Source organism: Glossina fuscipes, unplaced genomic scaffold (genome assembly GCF_014805625.2).
Source record: "Glossina fuscipes isolate IAEA_lab_2018 unplaced genomic scaffold, Yale_Gfus_2 27, whole genome shotgun sequence".
Taxonomy (NCBI): Eukaryota; Metazoa; Arthropoda; class Insecta; order Diptera; family Glossinidae; genus Glossina; species Glossina fuscipes.
Genome location: NW_023998422.1, coordinates 3,249,386 through 3,267,364, shown reverse-complemented (window position 1 = coordinate 3,267,364; position 17,979 = coordinate 3,249,386). Strand labels below are relative to the sequence as shown.

Sequence of the window (17,979 nt, the reverse complement as noted above, 5' to 3'; positions counted from 1 at the left end):
TTATTTATTTAGTTGTCTCCCAGAATCCCAACACACACTTCCACACAAATGTTTTGTGTGAATCATTGCTCTTTTAAATTAAATTATATACGTATATATTTAGCGTGTATAGTATTTGTTTATTTTTTTTTTAATTAATTCATTTCAAACTTAGTATGAGTCTACGTCATTTTGCTTTTATTACATTATTTGTCCATTGAAATGATATTTCATTGCACATTATTTTATGTTTTCATCGATATTATTATGTCAGCTATGATCTCATATCTGTTAACCTTTTCGTTTCTTTTTAAATGTGTATGTTTGTGTCAAGAAAAAGGACTCGAAGAAAAGAAAACAAAAAAATACGTCCCCCAAGATATGCAATACACGTTAAAGCTTATAACTGAAGACAATATTTCATGTCATTGTAAAGTTCATTCCATTCAAGTAAATAAACAAAGTGTATTTTTGTGTCAAACACGGCGTGGTACCTTAAAATTGTCTTGCTTGGCGTAAATGCTATGCACACTGGCTTTAGAGACATCGCACTACAAATGTATTATTATTCAATGCGAAACTATGCAAGAATTCTTTAACTACCGATCGGTCTATCCAACCGTTTAACCATTTAAATTCTGTTCTTGCCTGTGGATACAAGAGTACGAAGAATGAAAGCTCATAACTTCTTTACTTCATGGCAACAATAAAGTGTAACTTAGGTAAAATATCAGTTTTAGGCCATTTCACGGCTGTTTGGTTCACTCTTTAGCGGAATAAAATCGCCTATCGCTTAAGCTAACCCTGGCGTCAGGGTCTTGTTTGTGCTCATCCCCGAAATGTTTTTAAAACGCACTTGGAATTAAGTTTCTAGGATCCTATACGACACAAGCCCTTGATCAATACTAAATTTTGAATAGATGTGGGCACGTCCATCTGTCTAGTTATGTGTAATTCAATATTCTTTTCCTTGTGAAAATTAATATTTCGACTTTATATTTGGTAAAACCATTTGAAGCTCGTGAGATATGATGTCATGTTTGCCCGTCAGTCTGTCCGTCTGTAATAAACATTCTGTAGGCAGCAAAAATTACGACATCTACCTCAACCATTAAAAGTTCTTGCTAGCAGACAGTTATTGAAAATGAGGCGAATCGATCAAAGGACACATCTACAGTACAAGGTAAACTAAGAAAACCTCCGTTTTCAAAAGCATGAATTAATTTGGGGTTTTGCTCATCACTCATACACTACAGCTAATGCTACAATGGTTATAATTTTTATATTATTACTTGCATGAGGTACATATTTAAAAATGGGAGAAATCGGCCGCTGCCACCTGTTCTAATTAAGGTTGTTTTTTTTTTTTTTTTGAATAAAGACAGTGAATGTATAATTTACGTGCTTCTTATATGTCGCAATAGGAAGTTAGCAGTGCATGTGCTCTTTTTCTGTGATTTCGAGGCACATGTCTACGTGATGCAAACTTTCGACAAATCTGATATATGATAAATGTTCTCTAGAAACGAAATAATCGAATGTAAAACGAAAGCATTGAAGATAAAATCGGGTCAAGTGTAGTAAGTGGTGTAGCATACTCCCATCAAAATTCGGGGAAATATTAGAACCTCAACAATTTTTTTTATTTAAATTGAAAGTTTATTATAAAAGATCGCATGACGGAAGAATACGATTCCTGGGCAGAAAAAGACAGCTAGCTCCACGCGGACGACATTTTTTCTGCGTGTCGTGACCATATTGTGAGCCCAGCTTGCGAACAAACAATAAAGCATTGCTTAAAGCTTATCTTAATCCGGCGAATTAAAATTTAGTGAATATAACGGAGAGAACATCACATTTCGGTTTGGTTCTACAAAAACGTCTTGAATGAATTTCACTATGTGCAACCGGATGTGATGAAGCTTAAAAATTTCGTTAACATGGCGTTTAGTATTTTGAGATGTGTTGGAAGCATACCCTTCTTAAAATTTCAACAAATTATGCACTAGATCGAATTAATCCCTCGCTCTATTCCTAAATAGGGCCGCCATGGATATTAAACTTTACCATTAGTGTTATTGGCTCATCTATTTTGCATTATGGTTATATGATTTATCAATCGTCGCGACTCGGCAGCTTTATTCTGTGAACCAAGCGTCTCCTGACAAAAAAATCTCCACCTATTCAAAATTTCCAAAAACTAAATATAAGTAAAACTTTTAGATTGAAGGATGTAGCGTTACGTAGCACTCTACGCCAATAATTTTGTTGCGAATAGTACTCAAACCCTGTCATAATTCTTAGTCATTCCATAGATATGATAAATACCGTAGGAGGCATCTATGAAAAATATTTCAGTTAAATTTGGCTCTGCCTTCCTCAGGCAGTATCTCCACATGGTTTAAGAATAAATAGATTTAAGTACACTTTCACAAATGTAATCGCAGGCAATAGCATTGAGTAAACGTTATGTGATTCGATGTTTACACCTCGCACTTTTTTGGTAAGTTGTCCAGCAACATATTATTCAGGTATTCGAACAAGAATATATCAAGGATTGATTGCTGAAGAACTTTTTTTCTTCGGATTTCTGGCCGCCCTTGGGTCAAAGCAAGTCAGTGTATCAAATTTCATCAAAATATCGCAAAAATTGCGACCTGTAGCTAAGCTGAACACAAGAACACGGACGGACAAGCAAGCTTAGACAATGATTCTGATTCTATAGGCGTAATAAAAGGTGGATTTATCTTAGGCAGTGTGCGATAAGCGAATGCAGAAATCTTAGGTTCATTTTGTAAATAAGGACTATAAACAAGCGAATGATAGGTATTTAAAATTTCGACTGAATTGAGAGCAAGCTTTCGAGTTTTACGATAAGTATAAAACGACAGACGAGCGACTGGATCTTCCCTGTGTCCTGCCATCAAATACCGTAAATCAGCTTATGGTGGATATGATAAAATGTGATTCAAGTTCAAGAGATTTTAAAAAGAGCTTCAGTTTAATTTTCAATAACATTCCATCGTACTTTTGCTGAATCCATCAATCGTTTCTTGTTCTTTCTCAGATATTTGCAATTTGTGCAATAATTTGGATATCATTCAATCCAGATTACATCCAAGAGCAGTTGGCAATCATTGTCTACATTGCGTGTTCCCTAATAGTGTTCTTCGCGTTTCTGGGCTGTTTTGCAGCCGTACGGGAATCGATGTGCCTAATGGCGACGGTAAGGTGTCTTGTAATTCTCAATTATTCTTCAATATTCGAATAACATTTTCTCTCTCTCTATTCGGCAGTGTGCTGTGTTCTTATTGATTTTGGCCATCGTTCAAATTGTCTTCACCAGCAACGATATAAGTGAAGGCGGGATGCGTAATGGCTATAGTATAGTAAACGAAGCCTGGGAATCGAATAGTATGGATGAAATTCAAAGCGAACACGAATGCTGTGGAAAAACTAGTGCCAACGATTACGTTGTTCTTAGCAAACCGATACCAATTAGTTGTTATGTGGATCAGGATTATACAAAAGTCAGTAATCTTTTCACTGAAGGTTGCAGCAGTAAACTGCAGACATATTATGAAGACGAATGGTGGCATTGTTCAATCGTATCCTGGATTTTAATAGCATTCGAGGTATTTTTTTGTTGAAAAAATATTCAAAAGTGAAAGCTAAATATAATTTTTTTTCTTTAATTTTCAGCTAATTGCCTTCTTGTTGGCCGTATTTTTGGTGATAAATTTTCGCAATACTCAGAGACGTATGCGCTTTTAAAGCATGAAAATTTTGTAATGCAATCAAAAACAAAACTATGCAACTATGCAACTATGGACTAAATATGATAAATTTGTAAAATTATCGTTTAACTAACCACCTTAGAAAAGTGCAATTATGAGATGACTTTTACTCGAATAAGTTTAAAAATGAATTTAACATCTGTCATATTCATGTACGGAATTAATACGAAATACGTGCATTACGTTTACATTCATACTCTCACACCATTATTACTCTTATGCATTATTTAGTTTCCTTACTTGAGTAAGAGATAAGAATTATATTTAAAATATAAAATAAAAAAATCATAAAGTAAAAGACAAAAAAAAAAAAAAAAAAAGAACGCATTCCATCCTTCACCCGCATTCGAATGATTTAATTATTCTATCTATAGATAATGACCTCGAAATAAATTGCATTTTTTTTCGTTTGTCAAGTTTGTCAAGTTTACATTTTCACTACGCGGTTTGCATTGATATTGCAATTCCGGCATTAACGCTCACGACGATTTATTGATTAAAACCGCGGTGAAGTTCATTTATACACTTTTAAAAGGAAATATGAAATTCAACTCATTCAGGTGAACACATCACACATGCTGCGACGATGATGATCAATCGAGCTCAAAGATTACTTAGAATCAATTCTATTAATTGAAATGTTCTTATGCCCTACGCCACTTGTGGTGCAAGGGTTTATTAAGTTTGTGCGAATGTAATGCAACACCGAGAAGAATTGGAAATAGATCCTTCTTTTAGTATTCAGAATCATCTTACTCTCTCTCTATCTCTTGTCTGTCCGTCTGTCCACGTTGTTTTCTTACGTTCAACGTACAAGCCGAAATTTTTGAGATATTCTGACGCAATGTGATATGTACGCGACGTGTTTTTATCCAAAAAAGAACGCTATTCCAAATAATTCGGATCGAACTGCTTTCTCGGTGACTTTCCATTTAATGCGTTATTTAGTAAAGTTGTCATATAAATAACTGTGTAGCAGTGTTTCATCATAATCTCGCTATCTTATCTAGAAAAAATAAAACTTCTTTTTCATAATCTCTCCAGGTCGAATTGTAAAGCAATTCATCGACGGCTAAAGAAAAAACTATATTTTTTTCAGATGTATAATAACTCGTTAGGGGTTTTCGAAGAGACTGCATTATTTTGTCTGAGAGGAGTATCTCTCGAACACTGACTTTTTCGTCCCAATCTTCAGGCAAAATTATTACTTATTCCACTTACATACAACGCAGTTCTCAGCGGCGGAATACCTTCATCAGATGTTTCGAAAATCGTCTGCTACTATGGAGGTTCAGGATTTGGATAGGCAAGACAACCGAAGAAGTAGCACGGTTTCTGAAAAGAAAGGAAAACTGAACGACATTCGTGGACGTACGGACAATCGGAATGCAAGCGTCTCTATATAGGAGCAAGGCCGATTAGCCAAAATGCATTTTTGATTCGAACTGCGAGTGCCAGGTGGAGACAGTTCCTATGGTGGAATTTAGTAATGGCTTTCATTAACCCCTCCATTAGCAGGGCACTAAACATACCTGTTGCTCCAATTGGTATAAAACGAAGATGTAGAGAGACCAACTTTTCGCTTGCCTAAGCCGATTGGATCTATCTAATTAAGCTTTAATTACATTGGAACGCCAAAATACAGAACAATTTGTATAAACCATAAGTTTTAAAAGCTTCTAGCAAGTCGGGCTTTATGTCAAAAGCGATACGCCAAACGAAGAAAGCGCTTTCATCACTTAATTACAATGGAAGTCCTGCTGAATTGCACCGGTCGATGAAAATTGAACGCAAGACAATATTGGATGTGCAAAGAAGGTGAAGTATAGGGAAAGGGGGGCATCGCCATACTCATCTCTTGAAAATTAGCTGAATGCAGTCGGTTTTGAACTACTTCAAACCTATGAAATCTACGAGGGGCGACGCTATCAGCAGAAACTTGTACATCGGCGTCGAATTTGATAAAGAAGCTGCGGCAATATGGCCCTTAAAAGACTCGGTCCCAGATTGAAAAAGCGCTTCAAAAGACGTCAACGACACTGCATTAGACCTCTCGCTGCATTTAATTGGTATTTCCTTGACAAGTCAGTTGCTCTTCCGGTATAATAATATTCTGCGAAGAATAAAATATGCAGCTAGTGATAAACAGTACTTTAAATAAAATGGCTTCTACCATTTTCCCGAAATTCGAGCTTTGCTTACAAAATAACAACGTACCGTACAATTTTTTGCTTTGCATTTTCTTCCAAATATTTCGTTACTAAAGGTTCCATGTATTCTGTACAGTTAAATCGTTCCAAACTTTTTCATATCCAAAAGCCGTTGAAAAATAATATGCAGCGTACCATTATTATTATATTCTGTTACCATATTTATATAAAAATATTTACAAAATTGTATTTTATGTGTTTTACACCGTTTCACTTATAATTGAATAAGTTAAATATAAGATTGAATAAAAATAAATGCGTTTTAACTCGCAAAGCTTGGTATGTGTGTACTTATATGTAAGTATACATATATATATGTAAGCATATATCTATATATATATATACATACATAAAACGGACGTACACCATATAAGTTCTATACAAAGATTCCGGTTTCATATTTACATACATGCATGAACGAGTACGATTTTTATATACATGTATTTATTTATACATATATAATGCATGTAGATATCCAACTTGAGCAGAAAATAAACCCTCTCTCAATCTTCACAATATTTAATAGAATCTTAATATATATTATATATAGCATGTCCACTGCACATCAGACAGTGACAAATAGCGATCTTTCTTTATTCAAATTCGTACGAATCTTTCGTCGAGAAGAGAACTTTCTTTTCTGATTCCGTTAAGAAATGTGGGGCTTACATGCAGGCTACTTAAAAAGTGCGAATTCATTTTGCACACAATATGTCAAATATAACCACATTGATAGATACAAAGAGCGGATAGAAAGTCGGATAGCCATTGGAAGGAAACTGCTGGACAACGGCAAGCGAAAACGTTTATTAAATCTTCCTACATAACAAATAAAATACTGGAACTAAAAAGGAACGACGTACGATTGCTCGCAAGCTTCCACACGGATCATAATTTCCTCGGGCACTACCTGAAAAGCATTAGTATCTTCGATGCATGCAGATTATACCACGGGACACACTAAACTTTCCATCACATTCTATTATGTGTGACTAGGAGGCTATCTGCAGAATCAGACACCAAATGCTTCGCAAATACTTCATAACGCCAGACGCAGTATACTGCTCTTAAGCCAAGGAAGTGGCGGGATTCGTAGGAATCTTAAACTTAGAGGATTACGAGCATGGGTGAGTATAACAGATCTTTTAGGTTGTGAAACCGATTGTCTACACCATAATAACAATAAGGGCTATGGAAATGTGTGTCATTTAATATATTACGCTGTCAGAGTTTGTCCCGTAATTGGGCTGTTGAACAAAAATTTATTCACAAACTTTAGCAAATTATTTAACAAAATCAATTTAAAAGAGACGATGAATGATGACATTCACAATATAGTTTTTCTGCCCTTCAAATTTATTAAATCAACCAACTTTGAGTTGAATATATGACGCATAAGCATCATGCGAAAGGGCTTAAGAGCTAAGCTATTAGAAAAATTTAATTAAGCTCAACTGTCATATACAAATTGATGGATGTATTACAAGTTAAATATCAAACTTAATATCTTGTGAAAGTGTATGCCTTCGACCTTAAAATTAGGTCACAATTATTACGTTATAACGATAAAATGTTAACTACAGAAACAATGGAATGCATTTACATAAAATACGTAATATAATAAACATTGCATATATGTAAACATGTTTACAAGCACATGTACGAGAAGAGAAGATTCTCCTAATTTTGACAATGCAATACACACTATGCATATACGGCCATGGATATGTAAATAGACTTTGTCGCAAGGATGAACGCAGATTTAAAAAAAGGGGCCAAAAGCATACATAAAATTTAATTTTAAAAATCCAGGAACCGAAAGCAGTCCTCGCAAATATTTAAACAAAAAATGTATAAAATTATTTATTGTATCATTAGTGGTACAAGATACAATAAGTTTGAGCGGAACTGTGCGCAGTAAGCAGAAGGATTTATGTTAGATTTACTATTTCTCATATCGCTCCGCTCGAAATCATTTTCTAAATCGACTTAAACTTGTCTGGTCGTCTACCTGTCTACCAGTCCTATGTCTGCAACATTTTGACAAACTACTAAATTGATGTGGAAAACTTGGACCGGGTAAGCCTAATCGGTAAGTTATGCCTTCACCAAGTGAGCCACCGTACGGTCTACAGTGATTAGATTAGGCTGCGCAAAGACCGACTTGGTCGCGACTCGTATCTATTCGTCTACGCAGCGGCCCTCAAAGGTAAGGGTTCTTGAAAAGTGAGCCTTTTGCATATCAAACAGGTCCATTTTTTTTATCACAAGTGGAAGAGCATTGATAAGTTCGTCCACAAAAAATATAATCGCATTAAGTTACAGCTATATCGGTTCATGTTTCTGAATTCTTCCTCTAGAAATATATTTTAAAATTTAAGGTCGGTCGGGCTATAAAGTTTTTGCTTCTTTTGACATAATTTAAACGAAACTTTGAAAGAAAACAAAAAAAATGCTCTTGAGCCTTTTATATTATTACGTTACTATTTATACATCCTCGGCTGTATATATTACATATCTCTATATATCTAATGGTTCTATATATAAACACACACAAGAATTTATTTAAACAATGAAAGCTTAAGCTATGCCATGACTTGATTACATGCAACACGCAAAATAGCGAAAGTGTTTGCATGACTTTGCAAAGTAAGAAAAGTAGAGCAAAAATTTTCTTTCAAAGCAGCCATCATTGAAAGGAATGGAAAATTATTCTGAAATATTTTTCAAAAGAGCATTTACGACACGATCGAAGCAAGGAGCATATCCAGCATTACATATGCTGAAAAATAGCCCACGACCATGAAAAAATAAAACCACAATCTGGAAAGAACCAGATTACGTTCTCAGAAATGTCAGTCAGTTTGATGAATACAAGGATTTCGCAGAAAAAAAAAGGAAAGGATTCTTGCAAACGTCCATTCTATTAGAAATTCTCAGAAACAAATTTGACATCAATTTTCTCTGCTTAATTTGATATCTTCTTCTAAGAAGAAGAAGATTCCTAAAAGAGATAAATGGAAGACAAATTTTTCTGTGATCTTCTATCAAAAAGACTTCCGAAGAATCGGCCTGTCTCTCCTACAAGGTAAATTTTAATAATTTGCTCATAGCACGACAGGGTTATGTCATCTTCTACTTGAAGCCGAATCGATGTCGGAAGACGGAGAGGTGCATTTCTCATTCATTATTTTGTTGCAAAAGTCAGATATCAATAAATTTCCCATTTTATTACTTATGTTATGTCACTTATGTCATATTTAAAAACCTGTAGAAGATAAAGGAGAATAAACAACAAGTTTTATTCAGGTTGGGTGTAACTTTTTAATATGCATCACTAAATTGCGCCTGTTCAAACAAATGTATGTCGTATGTATACGATAGAGATCAGCTTCAGCGGCACGCACAATAGAGTAAGTTACAGTTCGAAATATATAAGAAGATTATCAGTTTAAAGAACAAGAAGCAAGTGTGCTCAACATGGACAGACTTAACGCATACTTAGCTAGGTATTTACCGCAATATTCTATAAACACGGACTTCCACTTCATGCAGTTGATCCGTGAAAAGGAGCGTTTTAAGGCTTGTCTATGGTGTTTGGTAACCGACGGTTCGAATCATATCTTCTTGGCATGTTTTCAATTTTGAAAAATAATGAAGACGAATAGAAGTAACTTTTGTCCAGACTGCCATCACGGAGAGTTTGGGGCTAAATAAGTTGCAAATACCAGTAAAAAATGCAATGAAACGTTCGGCGACAACTGCATTATATTATCACTGCTTCTACAAGTATGCATAAGTCCTAATCTCAAGACCACCAAATAACAGAGATTACAAGTAACAAGTGTTAGTTGTAATGGCCCACACTATATCATAAGCTATGTCGAATGCTTATGAATTCTATTTGGAGAGTCACGAAAGCCATTGCCTAAAACCTAAAAGATACAGTAGAGTAAACCTATTTTTTAAAATAGTAGTTAGCAGCAGAGGCTTCATTAAGTAAAAATCGTGAACATTCTGGGTTTAATAGTTGGAAGTTAAGGGAACAAACACGCGCGACATCTGGCGGGAGATTGTCCAAATTTTGCAGAGTTCATGTTTGTACGACATCGCTATAATATTATGAGACAATTTCCATCACCACTTATTAAAACTTAAACTTTTCTGTTCTACAAAGGATAAATTTTCACGAAATCCAAAATCGTAGGACCCGAAAAATAGGCCAAATTTGGCGCAGTTGATTTTTTATCTTAAATTACTATTATGATACAATTCTAATCGTGAAGCATTGAAAGTTTTATCTTTTTGACGTATGAACTTCAGTTTTCGTTATATGAGAGGGAGTTCAAAAATTGCCCCAGCCGGTCCAAAGTTTCCATACCAATTTAGAATGCCGAAATAGTTCTACTTAGCCACTTTTGCGGAGAATTTTTTTTTTTTTTTTCCATATAACGATTTTTCGGAATATGGAAAAGTAGAGCGATTTCAACCATTTTCAAAAACCTTCGTCCTTAGGCGAAAACGCGTCATTGTACCAAATTTCATCATAATATCTCAAAAATTGCGACCTATAGCGTGAATGCAAATTTACATGGACAGACATCAGATGGTCCGACGGACAGACGGACGGACAGGATTAGTTCAATTCAGATAATGATTCCGAATCAAGCGATATAATAAACGGCTTGTTCATCTTAACTCTATATGCATGCAAGTGGATACCATCAGTGGTATGGGCATCCATGAATACGACTTTATGCAGAAACAAGAGATAATTTTAGTGTTCTATAATAAAAAATGAGCATTGTGTTAGTCAATTGCGCTGTTTAATTGTAATTAATTTACCCAGAGAAAGTTATTCTCAAACTGAAATCTTACAGTATTAGCATCTAAGGCCATACTGATTGATTTGAAACCACAACCATTCAATTGTTAGTCGAGATCCCTGGCCTACTCGGCCACTCAGGCGGACATGAAGACTTCGACTAGGTTTGGTAGGGTAGCAAAGTAAGTTGCTTACGTCTACATTTGTAGACTTTCTACAGTTTGGTAATAATTTTTAACTTTTATGAAAATACAAACACGCACACACACAAAATCGCTTGTTCCTTGAAATGCAAGCGTAACCTCGCACTCCGTATATTCATTCGCTGACAATGGTGAATATATATAAAAATGTATTTATGTACACATAGAAACCTTGAAACTAATGTAAACATAACCAATGAAAACAATAATGTGCAGAGAAAAAGGAAAGTAAAGTTAGTTTACTGTTAACCGCGAAAGCAAATGGTGGTCGAGAGAAAATTTGCTAAAGCTTTTATATAATTATTATTCCTGTTTATTTTTATTTTCAATTTTTTTTGGAAAATTCTTAACGACCATGAATTGCCAAACAACCTTTTATAATATAGTATTAAATATAATTAATACCGTGTTGTCGGTACGTAGAAAGAGAAAAAAAAAAGAGGAAGAAAAGCCATTGCATCGGGATATGAATACACAATCATTTTAATTATTTGTAGTTATTGGGTGTCGGACTAATAGCGCTATCGGTTTACGAATTGAATATTTCGACACCGGGCACATTCGAACACATCGCTGTGATAATACAAATATTTATCGGTTCATTTCTTATACTTACATCATTCTTGGGTTGTTTTGGTGCATGTCGTGAATCGTTGGGCCTTATCTGGAGTGTAAGACCGCGATGGAGTTCAATTTTCATTAAAGCGAATTTAAAATTGATTCTCACTTTATTTCAATTCCTACGTATGCATATAGTATGGGCTGTGTGTCGTATTTCTATTGACTTTTCAAATTTACATCCTTGTGGTTGCACACACCACCGATTATAAACGAAATGCCACCGATGACCTCATTAAGCTCTGGCAAAATTTTCCAGTTAACGTGGAGCGTATAGCGGAGCTTGAGCAAAATGTTTGTATACATACGCAAATTCATACACATTCTTGCTTACACACAAGTGTGTGTTTTTGTTATTTAATGATTTCATAGTACAATTGTTGTGGAAAAAATTCAACGCAAGATTATATTTCGATGGGGAAGTTTATACCGCAAAGTTGTTATCAAAACTATGAGAGAATTGATTCAAAACGTTATACAAAAAGTTGTCTCGAGGCCGTGCAAGAAAATGCTGCTAAAAGCGCACATATCGGATCCTCCGTAAAATGGACTTTATTCCTTTTTGAAGTAAGTAAGCAAAACGGGAGTGCTGACCATAAGATATTTAAAACGACGTAATTAGGTTAATACCTAGCGCAGTGGAAGAAATTTAAAGAAACCCTGTAAACCAAAGCTTTTACCTGAATTCATACATATAACACAACTATAGACATATAACGGATAGAAATACTACAATGCTTCAGGTGGTTCATGAAACACTCTAAAACATCCTAGATTTATTTCCATAAAGACTTTTCAAAATAAAGCGTTATGTGGGAAGCGGTCAAAAAAGTGGCCCAATCGGAACCATTTTTAATAGCGTTTGTCCTTGAGCCAAAACACATGAATGTATCAAATTTCATCAAAATATCTCAAAAACTGGGGCCTTTAAGGTGAACATAAGAAAACAAAACGCACTGACGGATAGACAAGCTGAAATCGTTACAATTGAAGATGTGTCTACCTCAAAACCTTCCGAGCGTTGCACACATCCACTCACCCGTTCTTTTACCACAAGTGACTAGCTCAATCTGTTACCAACTGAAAAGCAAAGTTTATTTTTAGTCTCCGCTGGCAGTATTCTTCCAGTTGACGAATCGAACGGAATACGTGTTTGCTTTATTCGCTTCGGTAGCGTATAAGTACTCAGGTCAGTGAAGACTAGCGCTGGTCTCCAATCGTCCTATTCGAGGGTACATAACATTTAAGCTTGATACGGAGGATCGCATGCTTATTTTCTGGCAAACGGGTGGCCCGCAAACAAATTGCTGCTCCGGATCAATTGACCTAACCAATTATTTTAAATCATTCGCGCTATTATGAAAAAATAGTAAATTTTGAAGATCATAGGAAGATCAAGGAAGGATAGACGGACACGATAGAGGAGAGAAATCACAGATATAATCGATAGAGGCACACGGATAGGTTGAGTTTTATAAGTGGCCGATCTTGTATTGTCTCCCTTCTGGCGATATCACCCCACGTTAGTATCGTTTGCAAATGCATTTTAACTCTGGAACATAATTTTATACAAAAGCTTAGCAGAGGACTTCGGAAAAAGCAAGCAAGTACTCGTAAATACATTTCTTTCTTCATTCTTCATTCAACTTGGGTATGTATGCTGACAAAGAAAATAGGACGTATAATTATTTAACTATTAATAGTCAATACTAAAATAGCAGAAATGGGGGTGTCAATCAATGTAAATGTATCTAAATGGAACAGAAAGAAGTCAGCACATAGGTAACTACTATTGCTATTCGTCTCACCAAGTCAAAAGTAGAAGTTCAGGAACAGCTTATAAAATAAACTTATGATGCCGGCAATGAAGATGCCTAGCCAAGGGCTTTTCATAAGAATGTTCGTGTTGATAAGATCGATCGAGTGATACCCGAAGAAAGAACGGATTTCCCTAATGTCGGCTGATTTTGATAAAAGGAAAAGTGCGTGGGAATCGTTTTTCTACACGGGCTCTTATCTTCCCGGTACACCAGTTGGAGAATCGTATCTTTACTATCTTTTCCCTATTGACAATAGTCTGTACCCAATCTAGAGAGATACACGATCTTAAACGTAAGTTCTTCTCTCTTCTATGACTTATTTCCGTGTTCACTTTTCTGTCATCTGGGCTATTTAGTCCGTCTATCATACTTACTGTGTTATTCCAGACGTCTGGCGTTTGTTTCCTTCTTTTCAATATCCTTTTCCCCATCTCTACGTTTCGATTTATGATGGTAGTGCCATTCGCGCTTCTACTTCGTAGTTCCTTGCATTAAATTCAAGGGAACAAAAAGTTCGCCTATCTTAAGAGAATAAAGTTTTTCTGGATAGTTTCTAACATCGGCTGACACAAATTATTAACTCCGTATATATTTTTAATACACAGTACTCGCCTTTGTATCGCTCGCTTTTTTAATCAACCACAGTAGCAGACACTAGGAACGCTGGAGGAGAAGCGATTTTAAGCATAAAGAAGCTCTAATAAGTATTGTGGTTAAATCGTACAAGTTGACGTTTCTTCAAAATATTCCAATAATTGCCGATATTTTACTCGTCCGATCGTTACATACTTTCAAGCCTCATCTATGTAGGTCAATGAAACACTTAGCGCATACAACATTTGAAGACTCTCCTTGAAGATGTTACCACAGTTTCCTTCAAGTCTATAGCACTATACTCAGTTACCCATTCAAAACTTGACAATAATTAGCTATTCAGCGTGTTTTGTTGTTTGTTTTATTATCATCGTAGTCATAAACACTTCGCGATTACTGCAAAAGACACATTTCGTGGAGAAAGTATTCATCTTTGACTTTGTAATTCAAACAAAAATTTCATAAAACGATTCTTTTAAAATGTTGCAGAAATCGTACTGCGAATCGTGTGCGCCAATGACTCGAGCACATGAAACCGTTTCGAAAGCAGGCGCTTCTTTAACATCTACAAAGCGCACAAGTGTATTTCAAATCAACGAGTCGATGTACTTGCAAAAGCAACAGCAAATGCTTGCTGAGCGAAAGACGAAAAGTGAACGAATGTTCGAACAAATTTTAGAGGGCTGGGTTCAAGCCAAGCAATAAATATTATTAATTATCCTGTCTGGTTTAACGGCTAAAGGCAATGCTTACCTATTATTGAAACAACATCACCTTCTATCTCAATTAGGCCAATCGAGCTGATTTGTTATCTTAGCAGAGAATGTAGTCTATGTACACATTATTGGTTCTCTGATATCCATTTCTAGATAGTGTGAATGGAAGATGTGCATATACGATCAATGCAACAATATAAAGGCAAATGTGCATATAATCGGAAGGTGTAAGAGTGTAGCCTGCATTAAGCAAAATATTTTCATTTTTAAAATTCCTATCAAGCAAGCGAGAGTGTAAAGGTTTTTGATACCGACTATTTAATTGCAATCATATAAACACATAATAGACTAAGGAACTACGCATCACGTTTGTTTCTTTTTAATTTCACTTTACCTGAGATCATATTTTGAAATGCAAATGCTAGGCGAACTGATGGTTAGCCACATAAAGTAATCGATTTCTTGAATTCGAGGCTTATCTGTTATCTCTCTTTTATCTCCATCATGCGTATCCCTTGTCACTGTTAAAGCCCTGACAGTGGAATAATGTGTGGACATGAAACTTATTCACGCATGTGTTGATACATTCTTCATACCATAGACATACATCTTTTGATAACGACTTCAATATCGACTAAATACGCTGTTAACCTTACGCGACAGGGATTGTGGCTATAATACTTAAAACAATTAATATAAGTAAAGTAAATCCAAAATATTAATTAATATTACATTATATCTTTTAGGTTTTAGCCTTGGGAATAGCTTCATTACTGGGCATAAACTTGCGTAACGAACGCCGAAGACGGCTTTTCGAAAATTAGTCCACCTGCTGTTAGAAAATCTAACCGATCACCAGTCCAAGTATTTTATAACTATTCAAAAATATATTTATGTATACATGAAACAATACCGTTACAAATAAAAATTTATTTATACATATTATTGTAATATTAACTCTATGTAAAATAAAATATAAATATATATATATATATATATATATATGCAAAGTAAATGTATAAATATTTTATGATGTTTCTTGATTGACTGGCTGAAAAGATATTTAAAGAAGAAGTAAATCGAACGTCTCCGCGCATTTTTCTCTTATTCTTTTTTTTTAATCAAATAACAAAACCGATGATCAAAGTAGATCCATAAAGCAATATAAAAGTGTTCTAAAAATGTTGTGCATTGAAAACATGAATTCATTTCTACAAGTTTTTCACGTTATCTTAATGCAGAGGTCACTTTATGGTTGTCGTCGTCCATAAGCTCGACGCTAATTTTTGTGTTCAGATTTACGGTTGTGAACGATGAATCAGCTCCTCTGTCGACGCGTCGAGTAGCGAGCTTACAGCTGTTGACAATGTATACGTTTTTCGTTAGGGTCGAATCATAATTTATTTGACGATAACATTCGGTGTCGAATACCATATCCAAAGGCAAAATAAAACAAAACAAAACTACGAAATGCACATTTTTAATACAATAAATTGCGAACTATTCTAAAAACCATGAAAATACTTCACATAGCTTTTTAGAACTTTTTGTTAATTTTTAATGCAACAAACATTTTTTGTTAGGACGAGTGGTAGTTATTTCTTCAAAAAACGCAGACCTTAGACCCTTTCTTAATATCTCCCATGAGATTAATGGGCTGCTCAATTAATTGATAATGAATCAAAGGAAACTTATGATGAATGATATAAGATATAAGAAGCTACCGACCTTTTTCCTTAATCGATTCGCCAACCAGTGATCGGCAAGTGGTATGCTAGCGTCATAGGTTTTTACAAATAATCGCAAACTTTTTCTTAAACGCTAGCGATAATTGCCGATTATTAGCTTGGCTCTTGATATAGACGGAGACGAAAAAAAAATGGGAATTTTTTGCCCCTAGGACTGAAAATTTCATTGTATTTTCACACTTTTATCCATTATAATGCAAAGAAAAAAAAATCACCTTTGTTACGTCATTTCTGGCAACGCAAAACGTCTTTAGCTTCCCTAAATGATTTCCCTTGGTGGTGTGGAGCAATGTTGGATTTATCTCGGATAGGAACCGATTTCGCTGTTTAAGGTCGCTTCTATGAATTTCACACATTTGAAGCATCGCACCTTTTGCCAACTGCGTGCTTAGGGTGGGAAGATAAACTCGATTTTAATTAGCAAAGACTAAAACCAACTCCGTTAACAGAACTCTGTAAACACGGTAACAGATGTGCGCTGAGTAATTAGGATAAAGATATGGTTGCATTTTGAATTAGGAAACGTAAGATATTTTTGAGGACACCTCACGAATCTATATGAAAGGACTTTTCTGAACAAACCCCAATTCGACTTTTCAAAACTATTTTTAGTATGTAAGCATAAGCCGACTGTGAGAAAACGGTCAAAATTTAGAATCGCCAAGGCTTACATATCGACATTTAGTTATGAACAATTCAGACAGACAGTGGTTGTAACCAGTTTCTTGTTATTTGATATTGAGGCACAAATAGTTTCGTTACTCTGAAAGCAATTTTATCTGATCAGAGATGGGGGATGAATATTTCGCGCGACGTCTAAACCAAAACAGAGCCGCCTTTAGGGAGCATCTGCTGCCAAGCGATACGCCGGGAAAGTATTAAAGTGGCCGCTAAAGGTTAACTGGGCATCTTTCTTAGTTTCAATTCGATAGTGTTGGTAATTTTTGAACACTTGAGAAGGATTACACTTAACGACGATGTTCGCTTGGCTTCGACCAGAATTTTTTAAAAATTAAAAATATTTAAGGTGAAGTGAAGCTGCTGTTTGGCGTCGTTTATATCCCATTCAAGAATACTGAAAAATATCGTATGCGAAACAATTTTGGATAACCAATTGCCAATAAGAGCCAAGACCAAATTGTGCTGGTAGCAAAACAATATCAAAGCGTCACTTGAGACCTATTGAGTATTGGTGGGTTTTCCTAACACATTTTCATCGCATTGAAAAGCTTAAAGGGAATCAAAGGTTTGATATGGACATACTTTCAAAAGAGCTTTGAAACTCTTCATTTTAAACGACTTTCCTGGAAGCTTTTTTGGCTTTCTTGCGAGCTTTTTAGATTTCCTCAGAGCTTTTTTGCTTTTCTTCCAGCTCGTTGTTCGTATTCGCAAAACCATTTTTTCACACGCATCAAAACACTTTGTTTATAAGCCTCCTTTGAAACTCTTTCCATACTACCAACTAAGCA

General features: G+C 35.3%; 2 protein-coding genes across 2 annotated transcripts in view; both read left to right on the top strand.

Annotated features, from left to right (window-relative positions):
- Positions 1-4,052, top strand: part of LOC119635757 (protein late bloomer) — a 4,505-nt gene extending 453 nt beyond the window's left edge. Inside the window, exons 2-4 of the mRNA XM_038030756.1 lie at positions 3,047-3,205; positions 3,276-3,614; positions 3,682-4,052. Coding sequence (XP_037886684.1) covers positions 3,047-3,205; positions 3,276-3,614; positions 3,682-3,753 — 570 coding nt within the window. The 3' untranslated portion in view covers positions 3,754-4,052. The remainder of the gene's footprint in view (positions 1-3,046; positions 3,206-3,275; positions 3,615-3,681) is intronic.
- A 7,317-nt stretch (positions 4,053-11,369) lies between these two features.
- Positions 11,370-15,586, top strand: LOC119635999 (protein late bloomer). Its single transcript, XM_038031066.1, has 5 exons — positions 11,370-11,429; positions 11,512-11,685; positions 11,771-11,926; positions 12,005-12,199; positions 15,509-15,586. Exons 1-5 carry the CDS (start codon positions 11,370-11,372, stop codon positions 15,584-15,586), a joined length of 663 nt encoding a protein of 220 aa, XP_037886994.1.
- The last annotated feature ends 2,393 nt before the right edge of the window (positions 15,587-17,979 follow it).